The 20,201-nt window shown below is 31.7% G+C and overlaps 1 protein-coding gene across 2 annotated transcripts in view; it reads right to left on the bottom strand.

The window, feature by feature from the left end:
• LOC139516906 (uncharacterized) overlaps nt 1-20,201 on the bottom strand; it is a 63,033-nt gene that overhangs the window by 10,468 nt on the left and 32,364 nt on the right. The window contains exons 19-33 of one of the 2 annotated variants that reach the window (XM_071307332.1): nt 19,756-19,848; nt 17,846-18,032; nt 16,506-17,485; nt 15,931-16,161; nt 15,439-15,507; nt 13,710-13,886; nt 13,190-13,285; nt 12,227-12,383; nt 11,655-11,675; nt 10,268-10,408; nt 8,885-9,069; nt 6,488-6,618; nt 3,244-3,457; nt 2,558-2,718; nt 43-222 (exon numbers count right to left, since the gene is read on the bottom strand). In XM_071307332.1, the coding sequence (XP_071163433.1) occupies nt 43-222; nt 2,558-2,718; nt 3,244-3,457; nt 6,488-6,618; nt 8,885-9,069; nt 10,268-10,408; nt 11,655-11,675; nt 12,227-12,383; nt 13,190-13,285; nt 13,710-13,886; nt 15,439-15,507; nt 15,931-16,161; nt 16,506-17,485; nt 17,846-18,032; nt 19,756-19,848 (3,023 nt within the window). The remainder of the gene's footprint in view (nt 1-42; nt 223-2,557; nt 2,719-3,243; nt 3,458-6,487; nt 6,619-8,884; nt 9,070-10,267; nt 10,409-11,654; nt 11,676-12,226; nt 12,384-13,189; nt 13,286-13,709; nt 13,887-15,438; nt 15,508-15,930; nt 16,162-16,505; nt 17,486-17,845; nt 18,033-19,755; nt 19,849-20,201) is intronic. The other variant, XM_071307333.1, reaches the window with a different exon arrangement.

Here is a 20,201-nt window from a genome sequence, read left to right as displayed (position 1 = left end):
AAAAGTAAAAAAACTTCACGTTGTATTTCAAAGAACATTCACCTTACAATCTCAGGTTTAGTCAGTTCCTGTAATGATGGTAGATCTGTGAAGTTATCTGTTACCAGTATTGACAATAAATCTATTCGACTCTGATAGACATCACACAGTACAATACCATCAGAACCTTTAGTGCTTTTACTGAATGTTATCTTGGCATGGAACAGCAGTGTCTTCATCATACTGAAATATATGATTGGTTAATAAGCATGGGTATAAAATATACAAGTGACAGGATTTCATTGTTTGCACAAAAAACTAGAGGCTCTCAAGAGCCTGTATCGCTCACCTGACTCTACTTGGGTTTTTGAAATCATATAGAAAAAGATAAAATTTGGCTACATTTCCCATAGGGTCTTATGTTAAATAAGTTCCCCCACTGGCAGCCATCTTAGATGTTGGATCTGTGAAAAAGTAACAACACTTGGTCAGCATCTCATAAGGAACATTCATGCTATGTTTGGTTTCATTCCATTTAGTGGTTCTCTATAAGAAGGCATTTGTATGTATTTCCTATAGGGTCCTATGTTAAAACAAGTCCCCTGCTGACGACAACACTTGGTCAGCACACAGGTACTCGTTTCAGAATTTTTTTTCCCTATATACCTTTATATAACACAAAGTACTTAACTCGCGATTTTGAAAAATGAAGTTGACCAAATTCCGTTATATGCCAATTTCTCGGCTGTCAACCCCACTAAAAAACTTGTTATGTCGTAAATCTTAATTGATTTATCTTCACACAGGTGTAAAATACGCCTACTTTTGTTGTTGGAATCATCCGTAACAGTCCTACCCAAGTTGGTCAATCGTAATTATTTCGTCTACCTACACAAAATTGGCAATAAACGTCTCGCAGTAAACGATTGATTATAAAAACTGTTTCAGAAAAAACTGTTATTTTTAGCCTGAATAGAACTTATCCCCCAGTTAGTAAAATTGTATAAGATACCTTGAAAAAAAACCTCACAAGTGTTATTTGTAGTATGTCTAATAAGTTACGAGTTTCCTTTTTTAGAAACAAATTTTCCCATGACGTCAATGTCATTCAGACTCTCTCTTGACTTTACGTATAAAAGTGAAACAAGATCAGATAACTCAGATAATCATTTAGACTTTCCCATAAAATTGACCAATCGGAAACCAAGATATATAAGGAGATGTGACGCGTTTATTGCCAATTCTTCAGCTCTTGGCAAAATTATTACGATTGACATACTTTGGTAGGATTGCTTCGGATGATTCCGACAACAAATGTAGGCATGTTATACACCATTGTAAAGATCAATTTAGATTTACGATATAACAAGTTTTAATGGGGTTGACAGACTAGAAAGCTGCATATAACGGAATTTCGTCACCGCCTGACATTTTTCTAAAATGCAAGTTAAGTACCTTGTGTTAAGGTATACAGGGAAAAAAAATTCTGAGACGAGTGCCTGTGGGTCAGCACCTAATAAGGAGCATTCATTCTATGTTTGGTTTCAATCCATTCAGTGGTTCTCCAAAAGAAGTCAATTGTATGCATTTCCCATAGGGTCCTATTTTAAACTAAGTCCCTCCACTGGCGGCCATCTTGGACAATGGATCGGCTACAAAGTAACAACACTTGGTCAGCACCTCACAAGGAACATTCATGCTATGTTTGGTTTCATTCCATTCAGTGGTTCTCTAAAAGAAGACATTTGTATGTATTTCCCATAGGGTCCTATGTTAAACTAAGTCCACCGCTGGCAGCCATCTTGGATGATGGATCGGCTACAAAGTAACAACACTTAGTCAGCACCTCATAAGAAACATTCATGCTGTGTTTGGTTTCATTTCATTCAGTGGTTCTCTAAAAGAAGTCATTTGTATGTATTTCCCATAGGGTCCTATGTTAAACTAAGTCCCCCGCTGGCGGCCATCTTGGATGATGAATTGGCTACAAAATAACAACACTTGGTCAGCACCTCATAAGGAACATTCATGCCATGTTTGGTTTCATTCCATTCAGTGGTTCTCTAGAAGAAGTTCAAAATGTAAAAAGTTAACGACAGACGATGACGATGGACGACTGACGACGAACGCCAAGTGATGAGAAAAGCTCACTTGGCCCTTCAGGCCAGGTGAGCTAAAAAGCAAGAAACAAAAGTTATGAAAATCCAGCTCTCTCATGTAAACGAGTTACAATACAGTAAAAAATAATTTTCTTGAAATTTAATACAAATTCAAGTTCATAGATTTACTTATTCATTGCTTTTTAAAAGAACAGATATATGTTTCTCAGGTTAGTGTTTCAGTGCAGAGTGCACAACAATAACTATCGGAATTCATAAATTCCCTGTTCAGACTTAAAATACTCTTTATCTGATTTTTTTTACAGAAACTCATTAATTCAAAGAAACTGCTTTGATTAAAGAATGAAGATAAACATTAATTAACATACATTACATACTTTGGAAGCAAGCTCTACACTGCATCTAGTTAGATGAAAAAAACTAGCTAAAAGATTGTAAAAGCTTTCTGGTAACTTTACCTTAGGAGCAGGCTGTAATCCACCTCCGGGTTAGGAATACCAGGAGCTAACTGCTTCAGATGTTTTGATAAATCATCACACATTTCTAACATCAACTTTCCACTTAGTTTAGTATCTCCATGGAGGCCAAGTATAGATAAACATAATGAGGTACTAGGAGCCTGTAATTTTAAAACAAAGTTTGAATGTCAAGTATAGCTTATGTAAATTAAAGCAACATAGTGATTAAATGTTACATGTATCTATGAAAATCAATTATACATAGATTATATCACTGCATTAAGTGGGATTTGATATTTCTTAACTCTTGGCAAATAAATTTTCAAATATTTTAATTTAATTGAGAGTGGTGAAATATCTTATAATCAAAATATTCACACAAATTTTAAATTTCTTTTTCGTTGTTTGTTTAATAAATAAACACAAAAATTGAGATCTGGATTCTTATAAATCAATTTATTTTGCTGCATTATGAAACTGTAAACCATGCGATTTTCGCAACTAGAAAAGATTTGGAATATGTAAAAAATGGTCTTCCTTTTCAAAAATGAATAAACGCATAAGAAAAAGAACAAAATCACAAAAAAAAATCACCACAAAATTGCTAGATAAGGGTTATATTTGAAATAAAACAGCTGCTCAAAATGTTGGTTTACAGTAATGTCACACAACCAGAACATACTGACCTGTTCAAAATAGAAATCTTCTCTTGTAAATTCATTAGCTTCATCCTCATCAGTCTCTAGTTTCCACAGCATCTCTGTGTGTTGTATAGTGTCAGCCATACTAAGGGGCTCTTCTATAACATGTAGTCCAGGACTCATGATTCTAGATAAACTAGACTGTGCAGAGTTATCTCCCCTCTGTTTATACATTTCTTCTTCTACAACTTCCTGAATTCTAATATAACAAATGCACAAAATTAAAGTGACTATATTAGTATTTAAAGTACTGTTGATCCATTCATTTGTGTGGGTACCAATTTTCGTGGATTGAAAAAAAACCTCATTTTCGTGGATATTTGATTTGGTGGTTTTGCCAGTCTGCATACATTTCTATATAACATTTGTAATTCATTAGGCATTGAAATTTGTGGTTCCAAGGTCAACACGAAATCCACGAAAATTGGTATTCAACGAATAATAATGAATCCACAGTATGTTATGACAGCATCTTAGTACTGACCATCGAGCTATTAAATGATACCCAGGGGGAGTAGCAGTCCACCAGCAGTTGAATTTGAGCATTTTCTTTATTGATAAATGTACTAACATTGATTTTATTTTAAGAAGTTTAATAAAACTAAATATGTTATATTCAGGTATAAACACTTATATAAATGGTCTTGCATCCTGTCCATACTTATATTTTGGCATTGTACATGGTCATGCTTTTCTTAGACTGCTTAAGACGTCTTTATATAAATGTCTGAGGTGTACTAATTGGCACTTTAGTCTGAAAGATCATGGGTTATTTATAAATAGAAATTGAGCTTTAAAATAGCTTTCAGTAACAACTGTGAGTACTCTTAGATTAGTTCTATGTGCTTATTGTTAATTATAAGCATATCTAATTAACAGCACAATTTATGATGTAGCCTACTACTTTAAGAAAGTTAGAGCTGGCCTGTATGAAGATAATTAAATTTGTAATTTGTATAGTATTGTCAATTCTCGCATAAAAGTTCTCTCCCAAAAAGTGATGTCTCTACATCTTAAATTATATCTTACAGTCAAACCTGATTATACCGGACCCTGAATAAACCGGTTTTCTGTCCATTCCGGCCGAAAATGAAAGTCCCATGTTTTCCTCTTCAAAGTCTTTGTTAAAATACCCTTAGTATACCGGACCCTGTGTATTCCGAATTCCGGTCTAATTATGAAGTCCCAATACTCTTAATTACATTAATTATTACCTGTCAAAACCGGTTTGTCTAATTAATTTCAATGACCGATATGCAATCAAAACATATTTGTTTATACAATATGGCTTTTCAGGATAATCAATTAGTCAGGTGTTAAACTGTGAACTTACAATCGTACAGGAGTGAGCTGTATTATTTATTAAAACATTATAAACGTGTCAGTTAAACGAAAAAAAACACCGAATATATCTTGGATTGAAATTACGTGTACTTGGATAAACAAATTTAAATTGCAGAGTAAGAAATTTTCATTGTGATTTCGAAATCCTCGATTCCCTGTTGTGAATCTCTAAAGACATGACCTTGATAATGAAAAACACCCAGATGACAACAATCAATGGGTATTGTACACTGTACGACAACGTTTCGATAGTGATGAAATTACGTTTGATTATATTCTGGCTTTTTAATCGGCCATTTTAACATTTCAAATTAATAATCATGGAAGTAAATCGAAACTCTCGTCTCACAATCCAAACAACGCGAGCATTATGATGCAAAGGCAAACAATGAAAAACGAAGTGAAAGTATTTTAATTTATCAGATATAATTCACACAGGTATTTGGGGCATGGACCCCCCTTTTTTGGACCTCACTAAAAGAAAAATTGTTTGGTGTTTTTTTATTTATTTTCAATTTTCTACAATGTATGAACATATATCAAGTCTCAACAATCCATTGCTAGTCGATTGCAATAACTTTTTTACTATCCATACGAGCCCCAAGTGAAAATTAAATTGATTGTTGAGACTTGATATATGTTCATACATTGTAGAAAATTGAAAATAAATAAAAAAACACCAAACAATTTTTTTTTTTAGTGAGGTCCAAAAAAGGGGGGTCCATGCCCCAAATACCTGTGATAATTCACAATCAAAGAGAACTTTTACAGGCAAAATATCGGACGTCACAAGTACTTAACTTCCGGTCAAAACGGAAACCTGAATAAACCGGTTCACTGTCCAAACCGGCCCTCTTTCATAGTCCCGTAGCCGGCCGGTTTATACAGGTTTTACTGTAATTTGTTTTGTTCGAAGTATCTATCTGATGAGTCAAACCTGTTCCAACTGATTATTTATTTCTATGTTGTGCTATTTTATTACTGTTCCAGGTTAGGGGCTGGTTAAGCACTATCAAACATGTTAAACCCTGCCACATTCTTTATATGTGGTTGTCATTGGTTGCTGTATGCCATGTTTACTTTTTGTTAATTGAACTAATATAGATCAGGTTTCTGATTTTTCTCTTTTGAATTGTTTAACATTTTTTTTATACCTAGACTTTTATAGCTTGCTATAGGGTATGGGTTTTAAGCAATAATAGATTCTTTGTCCAGTGGTCTTGTGACAGTTGTCTCACTATCAATCATACCACATTTACCTATTTCTATATGTGAATTACATATGAAAAGAATAAATGAATTCATGTTATTTAACACATGTTCATGTGCCTGTGTCTGGAATCTTGTCTGTTTACTTCTTTACCTAATTAAGTCTTTTAAAGTTTTTGTTGATGTTTAGATTTCTATGACAGTTTCCGTTTATTCAATTATTAACTTTTCTACACTTGTGGCAATTTTGAACTCTTTGTATGGTTGAGTTAATTTCTTACATAAATACTTCATATCCAATAGTATACAGATACAAATGACTAGGTAAAAGGAATTTTGTAGATATCTGTTTTATGAAAATGAGGTGTTTTAATTTGTTCTTAACAATGTAATGTCCAACCACTATCCCAGGTTAGGGGATGGGAGGGCCTCTTCAAACATCTCCTGATTTCTATGTTAATGGATTATAATTACTGTGGGTTCATTGTTATTCAATGGATGCCAATTTTCATGGTTTACATGGGTACAGATGAATCACAAATTCAAATGTTCAACCAGCAAATCTCCATGAAAACGCAAGTTTTCTTCAAACCACTAAAGTTGATACCCACAAAAATAAATGAATAAATGAAAAAAATATTTTAAAGTGATTGTGTAAACAAACAAGCTATCATACCTGTCTCCAAATATTTGTTTGTAACAGTCATCACAAGTTCTCACACTGATATTCTTAACCATAGATTTCTTGGTAGAACATGTGCCACACACCACACGGCCACATCTTCTACAATGATGTCTTCTATTGAACTGTAAATAAAAGGACAAAGGGATAATACCAGTGCATGTCTACAAATGTTGGTAGGCAAAAATGAACCAGATGCTCCGCAGGGTGCAGCTTTATACGACCGCAGAGGTTGAACCCTGAACAGTTGGGGCAAGTATGGACACAACATTCAAGCTGGATTCAGCTCTCAATTTGGATTGTGATTAAATAGTTGACACAGCATAGGTTTCTGACACAGAATGAATGTGGTCTAATGAACTTAAAATTTTTGTTTTGCCTTTGAGCAATTCACTATGCTGTTGAATATTAATCCTCTCAAAAAAATGTTTGAATAAATTTTCTTTTTATTTATGAAATCTGAAATGAAAAAAATTGACCCCCCAATTTTTTTTTCACATCCCCCTTTCCCTTATTTCAAAACTGATCTCAAGTCAAATTTCTAATGAAGTTTGCAACAATAACTACTCATTTAAATACATCATAAAATATTAAAATGTAAAAAAAGTGCTTGTTATTACTGAATGGTAAAGATTGTTTTAATCTATCAGTTGGTAGTAAAAGTGAATATACATTGTATATTGTATAAAACAATGATTTAAGTTGATTCAACTACTATTCTGGACAAATAAAGATAACTCCAATTGAAATCCAATTGGAATTTCTTGCTATTGCACAATATTGTGCAATTAGATATTTCTTGCTATTGTGCAATACTGTGCAATTGAAAATATTTGCTATTGCACAATACTGTGCAATTGAAGATTTCTTGCTATTGCACAATACTGTGCAATTGAAGATTTCTTTCTATTGCTGAATACTGTGCAATTGAAAATTTCTTGCTATTGCACAATACTTAATATAATAATTTTGGATCCTGATATGGACCAACTTGAAAACTGGGCCCATAATCAAAAATCTAAGTACATGTTTAGATTCAGCATATCAAAGAGGCCCAAGAATTTAATTTTTGTTAAAATCAAACTTAGTTTAATTTTGGACCCTTTGGACTTTAATGTAGACCAATTTTAAAACGTGACCAAAAATTTAAGAATCTACATACACAGTTAGATTTGGCATATCAAAGAACCCCAATTATTCAATTTTTGATGAAATCAAACAAAGTTTAATTTTGGACCCCGATTTGGACCAACTTGAAAACTGGGCCAATAATAAAAAATCTAAGTACATTTTTAGATTCAGCATATCAAAGAACCCCAAGGATTCAATTTTTGTTAAAATCAAACTAAGTTTAATTTTGGACCCTTTGGACCTTAATGTAGACCAATTTGAAAACGGGACCAAAAATTAAGAATCTACATACACAGTCAGATTCGGCATATCAAAGAACCCAAATTATTCAATTTTTGATGAAATCAAACAAAGTTTAATTTTGGACCCTTTGGGCCCTTTATTCCTAAACTGTTGGGACCAAAACTCCCAAAATCAATACCAACCTTCCTTTTATGGTCATAAACCTTGTGTTTAAATTTTATAGATTTCTATTTACTTATACTAAAGTTATGGTGCGAAAACCAAGAAAAATGCTTATTTGGGTCCCTTTTTGGACCCTAATTCCTAAACTGTTGGGACCCAAAATCCCAAAATCAATACCAACCTTCCTTTTGTGGTCATCAACATTGTGTTAAAATTTCATTGATTTCTATTTACTTAAACTAAAGTTATTGTGCGAAAACCAAGAATAATGCTTATTTGGGCCCTTTTTTGGCCCCTAATTCCTAAACTGTTGGAACCAAAACTCCCAAAATCAATCCCAACCTTCCTTTTGTGGTCATAAACCTTGTGTTAAAATTTCATAGATTTCTATTCACTTTTACTAAAGTTAGAGTGCGAAAACTAAAAGTATTCGGATGACGACGACGACGACGACGCAGACGACACACCAACGTGATAGCAATATACGACGAAAATTTTTTCAAATTTTGCGGTCGTATAAAAACTTGATATCTGTTGAACTATTTGCCATGGTTAACCACTATCTGACACACTTGTGAAATTCATTATAGTGCTAAACATCTTTACTTGATACAAAATGCACATATCTTAAAAGTTACTTACAATGTTAAGTCCCTTAGCCAAATGAACGCCTGAATGCATAAAGTGACTACCGGTAAGAAAATATCAATCAATCATTCATATAAGAGCACCCATCAAAATCCAGGATAAGTGACATATTTTAATTGTATCAAAAGTTCATGCCATGATGAATAGGAGTTTTTAATTAAAATGAGGGCTTGAAATATTAATGTTAGTATTAGTGGAGCTCCTTACCATGCTGAATCTCTCTACTTTACAGACCATACATGTATCTGTCGAGTTATCTGGTTGCCATTTATCAGGACTTGGTGGTTCTAAGGGCATGACAAATTTAGTAGCATTGAACTTTGACTTCTTTGTGGGTGATATTTTGTTATGTGACATTCCTGATGGTCCACTGATGGAAGCTCTTGGTGAAGCTGAAATATAAAGTGATTATCATATATACATTCAAACAAGTCACCATCTAGAAAAGAAATATTGGATGGATTTTAAACAAGATAACAATCTCTTGATGTAGTGGGTAAATAACAGACATCAGTTATTGCTGCTCTTCATCTCGATGATCAGAGAATGTCTTCAACAATTTGCTAAAGTGCCTTATACCTCCTTAATCTTATTGAAAGATGAAGACACACAAATTAATTATTATCATGAATTTTGTCATCTCTTAACAAAAAAATTCTCCATTCAAACATGAGTGAAAAAATCTTAAATATTTTCAAAAGAAATCCAAACACATAAAATGCATACTATCAAACGTTATTAAAATACTATTAGTATATTTTTTATTTGTATATTGTGTAATTCCATATTATAAACCTTTTTACAAGAAAAAAATGTTTTAGCACTCAACATTTTGTGACTTTTGTAATTTTTTACATGTATTTACAAAAAACACCTATCTTTAAATGGAGAGATTACTCATTGAAACATAATCTATAGTTTATACATTTGTACCATGATATATGCATGAATCTACAGATTGAATAAAGATCTTTCTGAAAGTGATGATGGAAATGTTTAAATAATTTTGTGTCATCTGTCAGGAACTGGTGGAGGAAGCCATTTTGGTAGATCGCCATCTTGGTTTTGTGAGTTGTTTTGGTTTTTCTTTTGTTGACTATTTTGATGTTATGTCTTCACAATGGCTGCTTTCAGGGCCAGATTGGTCAGCTTGGCAGCCCACTAACCAAGATTATGGAGTACTGGTCGAAGAGTCTCGGACGTAGTATTAACGATGACAGGGAGCATAAAAAGGACCACTATCGTGGGACAGTAAAATGGAGATCCGTTATTCAACACCTCGGATACAGCCCTCAGACGTCAGACGACATAACACTCCCCCATCCATAATGGGTTTTGGAGAGTATGCTGACGCGGGTTAAGCGGATAATGCCTGACGCATTCTGACTCTGTACAGCGTTGGATTGGTTTTTGTCATCGAAAGTAGCAAGTCGTTGACCCATCGATCAGTAAACCCTCATCGAAATAGCCGGTAAAGGAGAGCTGACCCAGGACGTCCGTTCAGCTGTAATGACTGAGTAGTGACTGCTGAAAGTGATAACCCTCTCATGGTTTCTTTTAAACTAATTACAATTTTTATCAATTGCTTACCTGATATATCAATGCTCCTCCTCTGGCTTCTGACAGACTCTGAGAAAACCGATGTCTTTGTTGGAGTGGGAGGTAAATCTGATGGTCCGTCTAATCTGTCTGAGGAAGCTGTTGACATCACAGATTGACTTCTGTCTTTCTCTAAATACAAAAATGTTAGAAATTTAAAATAAAACAATATTAAACCCACAGCTGTTTATTTTGTCACTATACATATGATATAAAGTAAAGAGGAAGGAAGATTGATGTGAATGAATATTTTTTGTGCATGTTTACAAATCAAAATAACTGGTAATCTGTCTTACATTTTTACAATTTCTTAAATAAATATGATTATATTACCAGTTTTCTCACATGAAATTTGAATAATTGTTGAATCACTAAAATCTGAATTTAAGTCATATATCAAATCAGAAATTTGAATTCATTTAAAAAAAAATGTTCCCCTACAATTTATACTGTAATTTATTATATAGTAAAAAATGTTTTTCCTTTTATTAATATTGTGAATAGGAAGCTTAACTTGTAGCTGTTGGTAATAATTGGCAAAGCACTAAATAAAAAAATATACTTTTATTTGATAATAAAATTTAGAAAAAAAAAAGAAAAGAAAATGCAAACATTGCATATAATGGCCTTACTAGCAACATCACAAATAGATTTATTATCAGATAACTTTTACATGAAAGACCTTTGATAATAGCTAAGATAAGAATATTTTTTTCAGTTGTGCTACTTTTGGAATCAGTAAAACCAAAAGTTTTTTTATATGACAAAGCAAGTAAATACAGCATATTTTGGCATTATGTATGGCAGACTTATAAGAAAGCTAGATAATTTTTAACTTGCTGCAAGATTTTTAATATGTTTACAGAAATTATTTTAACAATTAAAGCAAATAAATTTGTAAGACAAAGATATGTATTGCCTGCTTTACAAGAAAATCAATAACAATTTAACTTCTTCTCAGAGCCTGAAGTATCCATTAGCTAAGACTTTTAGCTTCTATCTGATAAAACTCATAATACCACTGATCATCAGATTTCAAGTGAACAAAAGGCATGACATACTTTAATGCTATGAAAACTTCTTTAGGTATGATTTCACTATAAAGATTTTTTTGTGCATGCCTTGCCTATTTTGAATAGAGGAAAGATTACATTGAACAGTTTGAACCAAACAGACTACAAAGGATGCACAGTAAGGTTATTTCATTTAATAAATTTAAATGGAAAAATGAAGAAAAATGAGAATTCAATTATGAATGTATGCTGTAGTACTGTAGAAAAGTAATATCTTTGTCTTGCTCTGTGACAGTTGTTCTAACAAATACACAGCTAGTAAAAAGAGATACATGTTTAATAAAGAAGATCATTTTTATACTCACTTCTATATACAAGACAAAACTCTTTGAAAATCAATATAAAATATTTTAAGATTCCAATTAGTTTCATATTATATTAAGTCTACCTTATACCTCTACATACTTGTTAAAGCAAAATTATAGCTCATTTAGCATATACTGTAAAATTTAACCCAGTGACATTAGTGTGCATGCTTTAGCAACAAATTCAAAGACATATATAGTTATCTTTTTTTTTTTTTTTTTTGTTTCAATTCCATTGGTGCCCTTATGCAATTAATTTGGAAATCAAATTGTGAACTGAACAATTTTAATAATCAAATTAATGAACTTGACAATACATTAATACTAAGAAAAGTTTTCATCAATAATGTTTGACATTTACTAGATTTTTTAAAACATCACACTATTCTTTTTTCATCATCTACTGGAATTACATAAATTACTAAATGGAAATTGTGTTCTTGTTATATTGTGTGGTATAAAATACTTCCTATTATAAAAGAATTTTAGTCTACATTTGCAAATTTTCAGTATTCCACACCAATTAGTGAATTGAGTTGTTTCTCTGGTCACAGCAATGAATATAGTTATACCTAAAATAGGGACCACAACAACTGTAAAATCTAAAGCTTTCTTAGCATAAGTTGTAACAAGATTGTTAAATACATCTTTCTTGAGATTAATTGCAGACGTTTCAAAGTTGTCTAGTTCACTTTGGATTGCACTGTAAACCTTCCCAGCCAATTCAATCTACAATGATAATTCAATAGTTATTGAAAATAATTTTTCAACTCTTTATCATATTTTCAAATATGCATCAAAATATATAGATACAAGTTTTTTCCTTTGTTTATTCAGCTGAAATTCTTAATTTTAACAATAGTTTTTTTTCTGTTTTCAAAGAATGTTTTGTTAGAAAATAATATGAACTATTTAGTTGTTAATGTCTGTGTCATTTTGGTCTCTTGGGGACAGTTGTCTCATTGGCAATCATACCACATCTTTTTTTATATTTAATAACAAAATATCACTATTTCAAGATTGAAACTTAACTAACTGACATTTTGATCAGAAATGCCAAATTTCTATGCCAGCCTTCCTCTCAATTATGCTTTTAAATGTAAAAAAAAATGTCTTGACAAATATGTGCTTCCTAAAGGTTGTTATAAACTCATTAAATCCTTTGTTTTCATTAATATATGACTACCAGATAACAACACATTAAGTCGCATCATTGTAAATTTCATTGCTACATAATTCTTAAAGAAGGAAGAAAATCTCTGCTTAAATAATATGAGTATCCATCAGAGCATGCACACTATTGAGAAAAGGTACAATTTGAAATTTTATATTTAAGGAGGTATAAATGTTGCATTAAAAGAGTGTGTGGAATTTTCTTGCTGTGTAGAAGACCCATTGGTAGCCTTCGGCTGTTTTCTGCTCTCTCATCAGATTGTTGGTTCTTTGACACATTCCCCATTTCCCTTTTCAATTTTATGATATTGTATTACAAAATGCTAACATATTGGTAATTAACAAAGTGATATACATGGTACCTTCATATTCATCAAGAGCTGTTCTAGCAGAAGATGTGGAGATTTCACCAGATGGTTGTACCCATTGTGGATGGAAGTGGGTAAACATAGGAGAGCCTTAAAAATATGCAAGTTAATTCAGACAAGTATACAATCAATAATTTTTTAGTTAAATACCTACAAAAGTCAGTACAATATTTGTCCCACAGTCATTAAACTGATCCCTAAATTGGAATACAAATAATTTTTTGTATTGCTTGTTTACTAACACCTGTAATCATGAAATTCTTTGATGAACAATGATGTTAGAATATCTGTTTACTGCAAAGCTCATCTTCAAAATTTAAATTTTAACAATGCTGATGGAAAAAAAAAAGATGACTGGAAATAAAAAATATAACTGAGTGAGCATCGATGTTGGATTGCAGGATACAAATTTTGAAATAAGTAAGTAAATTCACAAAGGACAAATAAAAGTTACTTCCACTTCTATATCTGCTTTAGTAATATTTTATAAAAAGATTACATTTAAATACATTACCTTTGATCCTATTTTGATCAGTTTATATTCTTCTAGTTTTTCCTGAGGTATAGTGAGATATTTCAGCATATAACTGACAATAAACAAGATTTCTCTCTGATTGTTAAGTGATTCCAGCAGTTTATTACAAATCTCAAAACAACTGCTTCCATCTTCTTCCCTCAAATCTTCTAAAATCTTGAAAATATATAAAGTAACTTGTCAAGAAAATGTTCCAAAGTACTGAATACAATGTATCAGGACATCGTGAGTCTTATTTTGGCTATTTTCACTGTAGAAATTTTAACACAAACATTTCACTGTCAATTTAACATTAAGTGCATTGTACAATACCAGGAAATGCAAAAAATGAAGCACAGTAAAGATTACAGTGACCAATCTAAGGCCTAAAATGTGAACAATCAAAGTGCTGGATAGCACCTCAGGGAAGTTTGCAACTGAAGATGTGTATTATTTCAAATATCACAGCTTTGATGTCTTTAACTAAACCATTGTCTCTTCAGTAATTTTCAAAAATCACTTTTTTTTCATATGTTTGTAATATAAAATTTTGATAATTTATATTGCTACCTTAAACTGTAGACCTAAAAAAAAATCAAATACACAGAGAGCGCTGTTAATTCCTTTCTGTGCCTATGCCATGTGAAGGACCTGTGATTTTAGTTTGTTTTTTTTTATTGATTTAGGTCCTTCATATTTGTTTTTAGTAAATTGTTTTGTTACTGATTAACCCGTTACTTTTGTCGTCTGAAAATTGTTCCACATGTTTCATATCAGGGCCTTTTTATAGCTTACTATATGGTATGAGTTTTCCCATTGATGACGACCGTATGCATGGTGGCCTATAGTTGTTAATATATATTACTACTTTGAACTCTTTTGGATAGAATTGGTTCATTTGTCAAAAAATACCATATCCTTTTTTTTTAAAATATATATTACTCCTTTGAACTCTTTTGGATAGAATTGGTTCATTTGCCAAAAAATACCATATCCTTTTTTTTTTGCATCAAAACCTTCCAATCCGGCAAACAATGTACTTCAAAGCCGATATTAACCTATACTCATCCTTGGCGTGAAACATAATTTAAGCCATATGATTATCCGGTATTTAAACATTCCCTTTAACTTGTGTATTAATCAATCAAACCATTATCAATTGTCAAATATCTGACGGCTTATGGTCCAAACATAAGAGCATGTTGCAGAAAATATTTATGAATGAAATGCTGTCTCGCGTAGATTTCTTTTGATTTCTCTTCAGCCCATGACAGATCCGAGAAGTAGATTTTGTGATACTCATTTTCAAAATGTAGTAAAATTCATCTGAATTGTCGGTGAACATTCATTCCTTTTTTATTCAAGCTGTAATCTTTTCAAAAGAGTAGTAACTCAAAATTTCAAAAGCATCTTACTAGAATAGTATTCAAACACTAGTACTACATTATCTCAGGGCAAATGTGATTTGCGATAGTCTGTCTTTAATAACAGAAGTTGAGGCCGATGCCTAAGGAAAGTATTGCTATAAAAAGCTATAGCAAAAGACCAAAAAACTGAATCAAAAATATATTGATAAATGGTCTTATTCTGTCCAATATATCTGCAGTGGCAGTACATCTTCAGTTCTTATTTGTTAAGTTATTTATTTATCTTACTAGTATTTTTTTGGAATCTTTTATAAAATATAGTTCTTTAAATTTAAAATTTACAAAAATATACATATACTTACGAGAAAAGCTTTAGTAGTATCCACAGTTTTCCCATTCAGTAAATATAATAACTGTCTTTCAACAACAGTCTGAAATATTTCAAAACAAGGTGTTATTACTAAATCAGACATTAGGTGGATTACAAGGTTTCACTAATGTTCAGTTTTATTTGTAAGATAGGATTGAAAATATGAAATAGGTAAACCTTTAACAGTATGAAGTTTGAGGAATAAATTCAACAAGTTGATATTCTCTTATAAACAAATACAGCATATAAACTGTACTGGGCATACACTAAAAACAAAGGCTCAACAATTATGAGGTATTACCATTTACCTTTAGAAAAAATGTATAAAATCTTTACTTTTTATTGATAACAACCTTAAATCCACCTAAAATTCTAATACATGTATTAAATGGTAATGGTCCTTCCAACATGAATTATTGTGTGGCATAGCAGGAAATCCAATTTAAAAATTATAACTAAACAGATATTAGCTAATTGAGCATACCATACATTGGTCCTTTTTGAAATTTTTCATATGGCACCACTTTTTAGCTGTTTCGTAATCTTTGGCTTTTAATAATACTGTAAAAACTTCATCAGGGGCAATCACTGTCATTATATTTCTCCAATCATTAAACCTTTCCAAAAAACTGTAGTAGTCTCCCTTATCTCCAGGATGATGGAAGTCAGTGGACATTGACAACTTTACTTGTAAAGTTTTTGCACACTCAGTTATCTGTAAAAAGAATTGCCATATCTATTACAGTAAAATCAGTTTGTTATCTTTTTACTTTTAGGAAAACTAGTAAAAAGTGAATTCATATTAAAAGTATGTGTACAGCTAAATTGCAACTGAAATAACAATAATTCTCTTTGATCAAAGACTTAAACAAAAAGATAACAGTTTGATGCTTCAGGGATTGAAAATACAACCTCCCACACTTGAAAGTCAGTGTCATTGTCAATCTGTTTCTTATATTTCAACTTTTAAAGTTTTTTACACAAAACATTTCTTGCATGGTTTATATGATTATCCCTGTACATGTAATATTCAATTACAGTAACTAGTAGAAAACTCACCCTTATATAAATATTTGTTTCCTTTAGTTTTGTGGCAACTGTTTCTTTTAACTGGTTATCAATATCTACATTATCAAATGAATGAAACAAATCCTGAACTACATCCAATGGAAGCTTTTTATATATCGATAAAAGTATATGACAAGCTTTTGTGCAATCATTGAATCGTTTTAAAGCACTGCAAATCTCATCTGCTACCAATTTGCTTGGAGATGGTGATTGAGAAAGGCGGTGGAATATTATACATTCTAATGATATCTCTGTTAAAGCTGCATACTTTGGATCATTTTGTATTACTGTGGATGGAAAACTATGCAAAATTTCCAAAATTTTCAGCCATTTTGAACCTGTTATTAAAGAATTCAAGACTGATTTAACAACATCTTGGAATGGTTGGCTGCAATGCAGGCAAAGCATACAAGCTTTCAATTTATCGGATATTGAACTAGTGATAAGTTTTAACACTGGATCACGGCTCTTAATTATCTCCTCATCCTGTGAACCAGCAATTGGAACAATATAGTTCAGTAGATGTTGTTTCAGAGAGGGATAACTGTCTGTTAGTTTTTGATAACGGTAACTTCTGATATCAACAAGACTAATTTCAGAAGGTGCCCTTCCTCTTAAATTTTCATCTCCAGAAAAATGATCTTCTGCAAACTGTGGATCAAGGTCATCAAGTTCATCATCACAGACTAAACTAACCAAGGTCGCCACTAGAGGGCATTCTAACTTGACATACTCTAATGTTGCTGGAGTAAGAGAATGTTTTGGAGCATATTTACCAAAACTTTTTGTGCTACTTGTCACTGATTTACTTATAGACAAATCAATATTCTTTGGTAGTGAAGTCATTCTTTTATGTCCTTTTGTAAATATCTGATTTTGTAAGAGATGTGTATTATCAAAAGCAACTAGAAATTCTCCTCTCACTGACTGTTCTTCAACTTTGAATGGTAATTCTTTTCTCCCAGTTTCATCTGAAAGTTATGTTAAATCACTTACTAATAATTATATTTTCAATGTCTTAAATTAATACTTCAGATACAGTATGCTCAGGATTTTAACCTAATTACGGTTCAATATCATTAAAAAAGAGTTGTAAGATTACACAGAGGATATTAGGGATAACTTAGAACTGCTTAATATTATAGGTTTTATTGCCTATGAACCACAAGAAATTTTATTGGATAAATCATTTCCAGATTTATAAATTTTTCTTGAAACTATGATACTACAATTCTATTCCTGTTCTGTCATCATATTGTGTGAAAATTATAGCTGACAGAGTATAAAAGTTAAGAGGGATTTTAATTTCAAAATTTCAATATAATGTATACCAATATTTTCTCCTGAGTATGAATGCACTCTATCTATCTCTAACAATTCCTGGAGTGACGTCTGCTGCTGTCCAGTCATGTGACCTGCTATTATGTGAATAATTCCCTCATTTTCTGCACTAAACTCCTGAACTTGCTGGTGACTAAAATCATGTTTATACCACAATAAGAGCTGAGGAATAGTAACCTGACAAAAAAGAGAATAATATCTATAATACTTATATATGGGTCATTTTCAAAAAATGTTGAATTTTCAGTACACCATGCTATTTTTTTTTTATTGCTAATGGAAATTTAAGTTGTTATGGCTTAAATGAAAGCTTGTTGGATTTGTGATTCAGAACATTAATAATAAACACACCTTACATCTATTTTGATAAGATTAAACTACATTTAAGTCCGATTTTGCGGGTATTTGTGTGCGTACAGTGTCAGAAAACCAAATTTCAAATGATTTTTTTCCGATTTTCTGATCGCCTTGAAATCTGCACAAGGGACTTTTTAAGAACGTTAATAATTACTCTAACGAAAAATCGTAGCTTCTTTTTTATTGTATGTAACATATTATCTACAAACTAAATTCAATCAGCGTACGGGAGGTTCATGTCTATCCTGTTACCGCTACTTAAATCAGTCATTAAATTATTCTCCCTATGAATATTGAATCAGTCAGTGTTGATTTCAAAAGTGCAAAGTAATCTTTACATTTAAAACGCCTCGTTTCTTAAACGACAGTGTAGAGAAAAGATATTTCAAGACATTTAGTGAAAAAAAAAAGAGTGTACTTTTCTTCATGTCTATGCTGTTACCAACAATTTTCATTAATTACACCAACAGTATGCTTTTAAAAAGTGCAAAAACATGATGGTAACCAAATTCACAATAGAAAACCATAATCACTTCACCAAAGGGAGTAGTCATTTCAAAACAGCAATCAAAAACGAAGAAATTTGTCTATCCTGTTATGTCTATCCTGTTACTATGGTTGCTATGGTTACAGGAACAGGATAGACAATTGTAGACAAAAACGTCGTTATTTTTTTTATCTTAACATATAGGTGCAAAACGAATGAAATATTTCATTGTTTGAACTCATCTTAAGTTTATAACGTCTTAATCTTCCCAATTAAGCATTTGCAGGTGCAATACTGACATCGGTAACAGGATAGACAAAAAGGTAACAGGATATACTTTTAAGGAATTTACTTGATGTTGGGTTTATTTGAAAGGATGAAAAAATGCCGAACAATATAAATTGCTATCTTAGACTTGCATTACTGGTGGTAATTTTTACAACCTTTGAAAACAAATTTTATGGGGCATTTTTCAGTACAACCTGGAAAATTGGCAAATAATCTATTATTTTACAGAATGAATATATATAGAAGTGTATTCTTTTGAAAACCATCTAATTGGCTACGTAAAACAAGCTTAACATTTTATCTAAACCTTTTCTTAATAACCCAAAATTTCTTTTGAAAATGGTAACAGGATAGACAAAATATTGTACCACCGATCATAAAATGTTTCAAGAAATTCTTGTTTGACATCATTAAGATTGTATCTTTTAATATGTAGAGGGTCGTTGAAAAAATAACTTTTAATAAATTTTTCAATTTCAAAATTCAACATTTTTTGAAAATGACCCATATATCAAAGTTTTGTCAAAAAAGAATGAATTACATATTTTTTAGATTCACATATTAATGGCAAGTGCAAGGGTCCCTTGCAATCAAGTTTTGTTGGTTCTATCAAAAAAAAAAATTAGTTTGCTGGTGAAATAAACAATGTATACATGAGATGCATGATAGAACATGGTGACAAAGAAGTAAATTGAGACTCAAAATGATCAAATATTTACTTTTATTTCAAAAAAATCTCATGGCTTATGGCAACTGAGGATATCTTACTTTTCTATTGTCTTTGTTAACAGATACACCATCATCAAGGTAACCTCTCATAGCTAACTGTAACTGAGACTTCAGTAATTCTGGTATCAGTATCTACAGCAAACAAATTAAACACATTTAAATAAATGACAGACTCTGAGACATAGATTTTATTATTAACCTATGCATTTCACCCTGAATGTGTCTGTACTATATTTAACCTGGCAATTGTGCACTCAGAATCAAACAATAATAATTTATTACTTCTTGATTTACCGGTATTGATTGATTGTTTTTCAAGCGTAAAAACTTTTTGAGCATATGTTCTTAGCACAATAAAAGTTCACATTAAAGCTGTCACAAATATAAACAAAAATGTGTCCATAGTACACGGATGCCCCATCCGCACTATTATTTCCTATGTTCAGCGGACTGTGAAAATGGGGCAAAAAATCTTATTTGGCATA

The sequence above is a fragment of the Mytilus edulis genome, chromosome 3, assembly GCF_963676685.1.
Source record: "Mytilus edulis chromosome 3, xbMytEdul2.2, whole genome shotgun sequence".
Taxonomy (NCBI): domain Eukaryota; kingdom Metazoa; phylum Mollusca; class Bivalvia; order Mytilida; family Mytilidae; genus Mytilus; species Mytilus edulis.
This window is presented reverse-complemented; position numbering and strand designations above follow the sequence as displayed.